The sequence below is a fragment of the Glycine max genome, chromosome 12 (assembly GCF_000004515.6).
Source record: "Glycine max cultivar Williams 82 chromosome 12, Glycine_max_v4.0, whole genome shotgun sequence".
Taxonomy (NCBI): domain Eukaryota; kingdom Viridiplantae; phylum Streptophyta; class Magnoliopsida; order Fabales; family Fabaceae; genus Glycine; species Glycine max.
Window position 1 is genome coordinate 97,507 of NC_038248.2, and position 11,765 is coordinate 109,271.

General features: G+C 30.8%; 1 protein-coding gene across 1 annotated transcript; it reads left to right on the top strand.

Moving 5' to 3' along the window:
* Positions 1–4,953: 4,953 nt before the first annotated feature.
* On the top strand, positions 4,954–8,829 carry LOC100801535 (E3 ubiquitin-protein ligase ORTHRUS 2). The gene is made up of 9 exons (XM_006591878.4): positions 4,954–5,518; positions 5,829–6,370; positions 6,439–6,564; positions 6,974–7,073; positions 7,166–7,227; positions 7,312–7,414; positions 7,575–7,725; positions 7,845–8,059; positions 8,187–8,829. Exons 1-9 carry the CDS (start codon positions 5,084–5,086, stop codon positions 8,565–8,567), a joined length of 2,115 nt encoding a protein of 704 aa, XP_006591941.1. The 5' UTR covers positions 4,954–5,083; the 3' UTR covers positions 8,568–8,829.
* The last annotated feature ends 2,936 nt before the right edge of the window (positions 8,830–11,765 follow it).

An 11,765-nucleotide genomic window follows, 5' to 3' on the forward strand; every position in this document is an offset into this window, starting at 1 on the left:
TATGATCAATAAAATATTTGTGATTTGAACATTTAAACTAACAACACAACTGTATATTCTTATTCAAATTAATTTATATTACTCGAATATATTCTTATTCGATTTTATATCATATTTAAATATTTGCGACCTGAATATTTAAATTAATAACCAGACTATATATTCTTATTCAAATTAATTTATAATATTAATATATATTTTAATTCAATTTTATATCATATTTAAAATTTAAAAAAAATTGCAAGATTTATGCTAATTTTATGAATTGATATTACTAAGTCAAATTAATTGATATTACTGATGGATATTCCAATTCAATTTTATATTAAATCTAAATTAAGAAATCTTGCAAAATTTATGTTTATTTTACTAACTGATACTAATAATATACGTTGGAATGATTTATGTTAATTTTATTAGTTGATACCACTAATATTAGTTGATTCTTATTGGAAGATTTTATTAATTTTATGTTGATTTTATTATACTATTAAAAAAGAACTACGAGAAATTATCATCATTTGAAGAAATCTTGTGTTACTACTGGAATTAAGAAGGACAATATTAGAGTGAACAATAACATTACAATTTAGTTAAATATTTTTAAATCTATATTTAGATATTAATATGCTTTGACGTAAAATATTCATTTTTGCATGTTGTGTTGTCTTTCGCCGTGGTATTTTTGTATGGTGTATTTTTACTTTAGGTTATCCATATTTATATTTATGACTTAAATATTAATGTATTTTCAAATAATTTTTTTAATTCACCAAAGAAATATATGATTTATGTATTACTTCAAAATCTTAATATGTTTTCATTCATATTTTTAATCTCCGAATAGAATAAATTTAACTTTTTCAAATGAATAAAATTTACATCAAAGCATATTAATATCTAAACAAAGATTTAAAATTATTTAAATTTTAGAGTAAAAAACTGCATTACAATTTAGTTAAATATTTTTAATATATATTTGTATTTAGTATAAATATCTGTATTTATTTAATTTTCAATTTTTTAAAAAATTTAAAAAATAATGACTCTTTTAAAATGAAAAATGATATTAATATTATTAAGAAAATATTTTTCAATTTAATATTAATAAAAAATTTATGTAAAACTATTTTTTAAATCAAAATACATAATTATATAAATTAGGATAATTTCAATTAGGATATATTTTAATTTATTCTACGGAAATGCAACTATTTTTAAATTAATAAACATATAATTATATAAAAAATTAATTGGGAATATATATTTTAATTTGAATTAATTATGATACTTATAATCAATCTATATTGTTTTTTTATTCAAATTAGTTGATAATATTAATATATATTTTGATTAAATATTATAGTATATTCAAATGAAAAATATTTTAAATTAAGGTAAATAATATTAGAAAATTTCCATGTAGAAATTTATATTTATTATTTTCACAAAATGAATATATATTAACAATGTCTAATTTTCCATGTAGAAAAAAAAATGATAGTTTTATTTGAAAAAGAGTAGAAAATTTTCTCATTAATAAAAATTAAAAGTGTCTAATTATTCACAATGTCTAATGTTCAAATATTCATAATTATTTGAACATTAAATCTACAAAATTTTCTCGTTGACACATTAATACCATCTTTCTCATTAATTTGAATGTTAAATGTAGAAAACTAACAATTGTTCAAAATGTCTAGTTATTCACAACGTTTAATATTAAATGTATAAAAAAATTCATTAATACAAATTAATTTGAATATTAATAATGTAGAAATTTTCTCGTTAACACAAATTAAAATGATATAAGACATTGTAAATATAAAATGATTTGACTTTATATCAATATTCATAAATATTTTATGTAAAAAATTGTTAAGTTATATTGATATTAAATTGAAAAATACATTAAAAAATTATAATAACATCAAAATTTGTATATTATAGTTTTAATTTTTGTACAAGACACGTGTTATTATACTAGTAAAAGTGAAAAAAAAGAGAGTTAGTAGGAAGTAAAATCATATTTTGGTCAAAGGAAAAAGAGAAAAGGCAGCATGGTCATTTAAAACAGTCATAAATGATTATTATAAAAAGGAAGGGAATTGAATAAGTGGGTGACGTGATGGAACGGTGTTCAGTTAATTGATATTAATGTTAAAATTCAATTCAAAATAACTCTATTTTTTAGGGTGTTGATAAGTTTGTTTAGATGAAAGTATTTTTTTTTTAAGGAACGATTTCGATCAAAGTTTAGAAAAATAAAATTTGAACCACTCAGTTTTTATTAGTTTGAATTTGTTTAGATTTTTCATTTTTTTTACAATCTGAACCAAATCAAATTAAGAACATATTGGTTTGATTTAGATTAATTGAGTCTCTTGCTATGCATAATATTTAATAATGGAGAAAATTACATTATTGATTTGGTTTGGGTTTAAATTACAAATCTAATACACAAATTAATCACCATTGAGTTTGATCGGTAAGTTAGATCATATTAGATTAAAATTCGAACCAAAGAAATTGGCTCAGTTTGATTTCTCGTGTTGGTTCCAAACTTATGAACATCCATACTTTTTTCATTCTTTGTAACTCATTCCTTATTTTGTTTGTTTTATTTTTTTATGGTTAAAATAATTTTTTTTGTAAATAAAGCTAGTTTCACATGATATATATTTTTTTGGTTTATAATATGTTTTAATTGAATGAGATAACGAGTATTAAGTGAAATTAAACAATTCTAAAAACTTTATAAAATAATTTTTAATTTAAAAGGAACTTCTAATTATTTTTTAAAAAAGATAAAAGATAAATTTTATTTTATTTTATTTTAAAATTCTTATTTTTAATTTTAACTTAAAAATGATCTTATGTAGGTAGAAGACGCACCAAGTCAATCATAACTTTAAACTTCAAAGTAATTTTAAAATGGTCGTTAGTTGTCCTTCATAGTGATTATATATAACTTAAATATAATTTTTTTTATGAAAAATACTTATGATTTAGAGAAAAAAAATCTTAAAACTTCAAATGATTTTTAAATTGTTGTTAGTATAAAAAATTTGTATTAGTATTGTATAAACATTATGCTCTTAATTTAATAAAAAATTATTTATTATTTTCTTTAATGAGGCATGTTTTGAACTATCTCAAACAAACAATGAAAAACAAGTCAGTCATTAATTGTTGTTAAATATTTAAAATATTCAATTTCAACATTTTAAATGCTAATCTGTCATCGCAAAAGAAAAAAAATATATATCATAGAAAAAGACAACAAAACAAACGGCTGGTCGAGAAAAAGCTAAAAATATATAATATTGATTCTTTTACTTTATATATGACAAACATCTAATGCTTTTTATGTTTCGAATACATCAAATATATTTAATATATTATTTATAAAGTATTAAAAGATTAATATGAGAATATAACATTACTTTGGGGTATTTGGTTGGGAGATTTTTTTAAAAAGTTTCACGGCGTAACGATTTTAAAAATTATTTTTAGGAATTTAACATTTACAAGAATCATTTTTTAATTATGTTTTCCACAAAAACGTTTTAAGAATTGAGAATCCAAGATTCACACCAAAGGGGAAAATATTTTTACAAGGTAATAATTATTTATGCCCCTCATAAAAATATTATAGACATTATTTTAAAAATTAAAATATTTTTTTTATTGTTTGATCATATAAAACCTTCTACACTAATAATGTATGCTTATTACAATCTAATTATTGCAGAATTTTACAACGTTTGGCTTAAAATATAGGAAAAAGAAAGAGATGGAGAATAGGAAGAACAAATAATAGACGGATTAATTATATAAAATAATATATTTTATATTATCATTTAATTATAAATTGATGTGTATAACAAGTTTATAATTTTTATAATAATTATTCTAAAAATCATATAAAATAATCTTTTTCTTGATAATACAAAATCTTTTACACTAATAATGGATGCTTATTAAGTTGAAATGAAAATTCTCTTATTTGATTTTGTTTATGACAAGAGTAAGAGAGAAATGTTACCTTACTTTATTTACAAGCAGATAAATAAAACTTTACAATTAATTTATTAATAATTAATATTTAATACATTACAAAATAATTTGTTGGGATAAAAATGTGATTTTTAATGTAAAATAATAAGGCATTAATAGTCATTCATTTATTGTACACATACAATACTTTACCGTTTATCACGATCATAAATCAAAACAAAACAAGGCTACACATTGTTTAATGTTTGTTATTCATTTTAGCATTCATATGACATGATTGAATGCAATTCACACACACATTTGAAATAAGTTAAATGTTTATTGATTATCATATTTGAATTATTTTAAAATAATTATTTAAAAATTAATAAATTTATTATATATGATGAATTAGATGATTTTGAAAATTTTTTAGACTCTTTAAAAATCAAAATTATTATTGATTTACGTAGAGACAAAAATGATAAAAAAGGGTAAAATTTTAAATTTGATTCTCTGCTTGTCTTAAAATTACAAATTTGATTCCTATATAATTTAATTCATGAATTTAGTCATTTAATTCTTTATAATCCTTTTATTTCAGGCATCAACTTAAAATTGAACATTAAGGGCAACTTATCAATATTGATTGTCACTTATTATACTTTTATTAGATATTATATGCCTAATTAACGTCAACACCCAATATAAACGTAATGGTCAAAACAAACAATTAATAGTCAACTCTAATTTTGGGGATGGACTCAAATAATAAGACTGCAAAAAATTAAAAAAATTAAATTTATAAATTAAATTATTGGATCAAATTTACAATTATAAAATAAATAGAAATCAAATTTAAAATTTTGCCTATTAGGGTGAAAGAGTAAAAGGGTATTGTGATGATTTAAGATTATTCATAAATAGGTTATTTTGAAGGACAGTAGATGCGTGAGGTGATGAAAGGGCATATTGAATTCAAAACCACTCTCACTCTTGTCACAACCCGCTCACTTTCTCTCTCTTGTAATATAAAAAACCAGCGAAGGCAAGGCAAACACCAAACTAAAAACACTCAGTCAGAATGAGTATGCAGCAGCTTCCGTGTGACAGCGAAGGCGCGTGTATGGTGTGCAAGGGCTTGCCGGGGCAAGAAGAGAGACTGTTATGCGTCACGTGTGACACCCCTTGGCACGTGCCCTGCCTGTTCGCCCCTCCACCCACTCTGTCCGCCACCGCACGATGGCTATGCCCTGATTGTTCCATTCTGGACTCTGACGTTCCACCAGTCCCCGCTCCCGCCCGCAACCAACTGGTGGCTGCAATGCTGGCCGTTGAAAATGACGCTTCTCTCACCCAACACGACAAGGCCCGAAAACGTCAAGAGCTTTTGACTGGAAAGGCTCCCGCAGACGACGACGACGACGACGAACAAGAGAATAAATCATCCTTATCGGATATTCTCTCCAGATCTCTCAACTGCTCCATCTGTATCCAGTTACCGGAGAGACCCGTCACGGTTCGTTCTTTCTCTTCTCATTATTTAATTTGTAACGCCAATCACTTTCATTCCTGCGGCCTACCATTACCCCCCTTTCTCATTACTCTTTTTTTTTTTTTATCTGGGAATGGAAAACAATGTCAGGTTTACAATAATTCACTCACAACCTACCTAGCTAGATCCCTTTCACATCACTCTACTTTTTCTTTCCTCTATTAATTTAATTCATTAACACGTTCATGGTATGTATGGTGTGTGGAGTAAATAAATTAATTGCGTTGTGGTGGATTCTATTATTATATTAATAATGTTTGGTGTGGTGTGGCAGAGTCCGTGTGGGCACAGTTTCTGTTTGAAGTGCTTTGAGAAATGGGTTCGGCAAGGGAAGAGGAATTGTGCCAAATGCCGGCAGATTATTCCGGCCAAGATGACAAGCCAGCCCCGTATCAATTCTGCACTGGTGTTTGCAATACGAATGGCGAGGCAGGCTTCAAACAGTAGTGGTAGTGGCCGAGGAGGAGTGAGGAGTGTTAACCATTTCCTTCACAATCAAGATAGACCTGATGAGCCATTCACCACTGAACGCGCACAGAGGAGTGGTCGTGCCAATGCGGCTAGCGGTAAAATATTCGTGACAGTGCCTACGGATCATTTTGGTCCAATCACGGCAGAGAATGACCCTCTGCGGAATCAAGGTCTGCTGGTAGGTGAAAGCTGGAGAGACAGACTCGAATGCAGGCAATGGGGTGCTCACTTCGTCCCTGTGGGTGGCATTGCTGGACAATCAGACCGCGGTGCACAATCTGTTGTTCTTTCTGGTGGTTATGTTGATGACGAGGACCATGGAGAATGGTTTCTCTACACCGGAAGGTAGCTACCTACTACCTTCTACCATTTCTTTTTACTTTCTCATTCACTCTTTGCATTTGCATTTGCAGCGGCGGTAAGGATCTTAGCGGCAACAAACGCACAAACAAGAGTCACTCTTTTGACCAGAAGTTTGAGAAATACAACCGTGCACTTCAAGTTAGCTGTCTCCAGGGTTATCCCGTTCGAGTTGTCAGGTTACCTCACCATCCATTCTTTTCTGCTTACTTCATTTTGGCTCAAGTTCAATTGAAAAAATTAAAGCTATGCGCCACTTATTACTTCTTACTTATTGAAGCTTAGATAATATTGGATTGCATAAGATTTATTCCTCATTTAACTTTTCAGCATGATCAACTTTCATTAAATTGCTAATGCACATTTGCAAAATTGATATCTCAATTCTAAATGCATGACTATTTATTTATGAACTAACTGCAACTGGTCAACCTGACCGATCATTGGGTCTTATTATCCGTGGCTAAATTTGGTTGGAACTGTTTCATATATATGGCTACCTTGCTCAATTAAACATGAGAGCTTTCATTAAATCAATATATTTGGAACTTTAATAATTCACACTGTCATCTTTACACACTGGCGCAGATCTCACAAAGAAAAGCGATCCTCATATGCCCCTGAGACTGGTGTGCGGTACGATGGAATTTATAGAATTGAAAAGTGCTGGCAGATAGCAGGGTTGCAGGTAGATATGTGCAATTTTATGATATCGTTTGTTTGCCTACCTGCCTGCTGCTTGAATTCATGCTGAGTATCTGATGACATTTTCCTAACTAGGGTTTCAAAGTTTGCCGGTATCTATTCGTCAGGTGTGACAATGAACCTGCCCCTTGGACAAGGTATCTATTCTTCTATTCTGTAGCACATTTGATGCAACATCTTTTGGCATTCTATTTACAAAGTTATCTCAAATGGAAACACAGTGATGATCATGGAGATAGGCCCAGACCCTTGCCGGTCATTCGTGAGCTGAAAAAGGCTACAGTCATACATGAAAGGACCGAATCTCCATCTTGGGATTTTGATGTGAGTGATTATCGAGTAGTCCATTATCCTTTTCAAATACTTGTATATACATTGGATGCTCATTTCTTTTCTTCTCAACATGTGTACAAGGTTATAACATCTAAAATATAGATCATACAATACAATTAGAATTTTTTAAATATATTTAATATTTATTTAGGAGGAGGATTCTCGTTGGAAATGGAAGAAACCACCGCCTCCCAGCAGACAAAAGGTACAAAATGTTGAACCCGTAGAGGTAGCAAGGGCAAAGTCAAATAAAGAAGTAAAGAAATTCCAACTTAAGTCAATCAAGGAACAATTGCAGAGAGGTACATTAATAATATATTCTGTAATGTTCAACATTCGACCTTTCAATTAAATGGTTGATATTCTCTCTTAGGGATATCCATTAATACGTTCATATCTTACCATTCTCTTGTGCCTGCAGGGTTCTCGTGCATGATATGCAAGGAGGTTATGGTTTCACCAGTGACAACACCGTGTGCTCATAACTTCTGCAAGTCCTGTTTGGAAGGTGAATTTGCTGGTCAGGCTTTTGTGAAGGAGAGAAGTAAGGGTGGGAGAACACTTCGGTCCCAAAAAAATGTGATGAAATGTCCTTCTTGTTCTATTGACATTTCTGATTATCTTCAGAACATTCAGGTACACATGTCATATCTGGGATCTAAATTACCAATTTACCATTATGCTTTCCTTAAGTCTCTGTGCTAAGAATACAGCTTAGATTTATTATAAAGTCGTCTGGTCTGCTGGTGGGTTTGTATAACAGGTTGACATAGATTTGAAGAGTGCAATTGAGTCATTGAAAGCCAAGGTCGAAGAAATTGGAGAATCGGTGGAGTCAAGTGAAGATGCAGATGGATTACAGGATGATGGTGCTGGCAAGGATGAAGATACTGACTCCAGAAACAAAAATTCTGTGCAGGAGTTGAATGGTCTACCTGAAGGATCTGATGTTGGTGAACTTGAAGATACCACCAATAAGGAGCCAGATCCAGCAATGAAGTGCAATGGAAAGAGAAAGAAAGGTGATTATGGAAATCAATCGCCTGATGATAAAATGGAAAAAAGAGGTAAAAATTACAAAACAACAGAGGAAGAATTGCATGAAGAAAATGATTCTTCATCAAGTCCTCTCCATCCTCAATGAAATCTTCATAGACTGAGGAATTTTAACAACTAGACCTTCAGCTTGTTGGATTGCAACATGATTCTCTTTATTTTGCTGATGGTTCAGTATTAGTCTTAGAAATGCTATAAGGACTATCATTGTATCAAGTTATACTCTTTTCGTTTTAGTTTACTTTCTTAGTTTGTTATCACCCTTTTGTGAATGTTCATGGTTTTATGGGAAATGGAACTATCAAAGACCTTAAAAAAACCAAATCAAATCAAAGACCTTTTTTTTAGTATCTATTGAGTTATTTTGCTGACTTCATCTCTAGTGTTTATATTTTGGTATGAGCATGATTGTTGATAAGTGATAACTGCTCCCTAACATATCACGGTTGAGTTTTTAGACAAATATTTGAGATTTGTGCGAATATTATCTGCAAGTTTATTGTGATTCAATCTCAGCCCATAGAGACTTGTGCAATTCCCTATATCAGGTGGTATAAAGCCTGATAATTATTAGAAAGAATGTGCGGCTTGGTGAGATTTCTCAACCCAAAATTGTTTGGGTATTGGACTAATGAAGTTGCTGTAAGATGATAGATCAAGTGCATGAAGTTCTTGGCACTCAGAATTATTCGGTTCCTAATAGCTTGTTCTGTGGTGCCGGGAAATTTGAACGGCTACTTTTTATCCTTCTCACGAAGATCAATAAAGAACAAACACGTTTATAATACACATGAGCTGAAAGATATCAAAATATTACTACCCTTTTCATTTTAGGATCAGTATAATTTTTAAATGCTGATTAGTCTGATCCATTAATTTGTATTCTGAAAGTTAAAAATATGAAACTTGCTATTGCGTATTAACCCTAATCCCAAGTTGGAATGAGTTTCAATGGAATTGTAAGTTGAGGCAGAGTCTAAGTGCCAAATCTTTCATTTCGGTGTTGGTGTAGTCAGCGGGAAAATTTCAGGGTTTGGTGTGTTGAAAGGTGGCAATAGATGTGAAAATGAAATCAGGATAAACAATATCTAGTGTTCACGTTCTGATACTTGGACATCACAAAGAGAAGCATCATAAGCAGCCCTTGGCTTTCACTTTACAAGTGGTAAGCCAGAACTTGGCACATTCGTAACCTTCAATAGCCACACTAACTTTATCTTCTACAGGTTAGGACGATATGCTGTTAAGTCTGGGAGCATCGGAGCAGATTCTACCTCATGGTTTCTTCCGTGGGTAGTTGGTGACCCTGTGAGTTCTTGTTTATAGAACATCAAAATGGCTCTCAAGTTCTCTCTATCAATAATTCTTTTTGGATTCTCTGGATGGTAAATTGTGTGGTGTAGCCAACAAGATGTGTTTATTATGCTCAATTTACTATGCGTGCTTGCAAGACATTCTTCTAAGTTTTATGCTTTTTAGAGCATAGACACACTAAAACAAGTTTTTAAAGCTAATCCATTATAGAAGTTCCTTGAGTAGACATATTACTATATTTATTTGTCATTCACTTTTAAGAAAAATTTGCTGATCATTGAATAATGGCTCCCCTGATTCTTTGACAGTTTTGATCCACGTGCAGCAGCTGCCAATTTCCCATCCAGTTAGTTTATGCTCTTATGCTGACTTTAGTTCTTGACTTTAGTTTTAATGCAGAACATTTTACGTGAAGGAACTACACTTAGATGTGCAAGCGTACCTGGCCGGGCTTACGTTTGCTTTAGCTGCCTCCTCACCTTGTAGTACACCCGATCTGGCTGGCTACCCTTCTGGGATATGTTGCTTCATCCAAGGTACTTCCTATTATCAACCAATAGTTTTTCATTATTTGTTTTATGCAAATTTCCATGTAGGGTTTGCAAAAGTACCTAGGGCAAATGGGTGTTATTTCCTCATTAGTGACAGTTAATCAATTTAAAAACTCAAAGGGGTGTAATATGTCGATTCACTTCCGTTTTTAAAATTTTCAATCTAATGTCAGGTAAACTTATGATTCTAAGATTTTTAAAATTTAGGATATGTGTACCAATGCTCCCATGAAAAATTGCTTTGTGGTTCACCAAAGTAGAAGGGAATGCTTAATTATTATACTTACATTATTATGTAGTATATAGATGTCTATTTGCTTGTCAGTCGGCATATTTAGCTATTCTTATGTGAGTGAAGAAAATGACGATTTCTTGACAGTATCCAGTGATTGGAGTTAGCTGGCTTTTAAGGTACCCAACTTGCTATTTTTCTCCCACACTCTTGGCTGCTTCGGATCTGTATTGGTTTAATAAGCGTTTAGTCATATAAAGGGCGCACTCATGTTCATCCTACACAATATCATGCTCTGATTATTTTCAACTTTCAAGAGACTAGATTATCCACTTCCTTTGGATTTCATACTTTCCGTGTTTATGATGCAGGTAACAATTTTATTGTCCCACAGTGGAGCAGTGCTGTGTTAGATCCATATTTCTTGGTCTAATTATCTTCCGGGCATAATTTCACGAGCAAAAAATCTTTTATTGGAAAGAAAACTTGCTGCATTGGACAATTTATTAACCTAACCGAGCAAAATTTTGATGATGATAATGCTCATCAAACCGACGAATGATGGTGAGAGATTAACGATGAATTTTGACGATGGTTTGGGCTCGAAAAGGAACCGGTTAAGAGTGCGGTGGTTCACGAGAAGAGGTGGTGGTGGGCAAGTTGATGGCCAGTGAGAACATTCTCAGTGGGAAGAAAGCCTTGAGGACAAATCAGTAAAAGGAAAAGAAAAAGATAAAAGAAGAAAGAAAAATAATAATTGCATTGATTTAAAATTAATGAAACCTTACGGCGGTAGTAAAAGACTCTCCCATGATGGGAGACATTCAAAGGTTTCCCACCTTAGAAATATCCTAGGTCTAGGGTGGTGAAATGAAAGACTGGAAACTTGTAGTGCATAAAGTAGATGAGAGAGAAAGGAATAAATAATATACCATTCCATTTTATTGTGTGAATGTGAATACACCTATAGATACAAATGAAACAATTATTAATAAAAGAAATAGATACAGATGAAGCAATTATAAGAGACAAGAAAACTATTATCTTAATTTAAAGAGAAAAAGAAAATGCCGTTTCCTGTAATTCTAATTAATCTTCATTGGTTGTGACATAGCAGACAATGTTTTCTTTCCAACAAAAAAGTAGTATAACAGGAAAACAACTGATCCTACTACCACCATACATACAG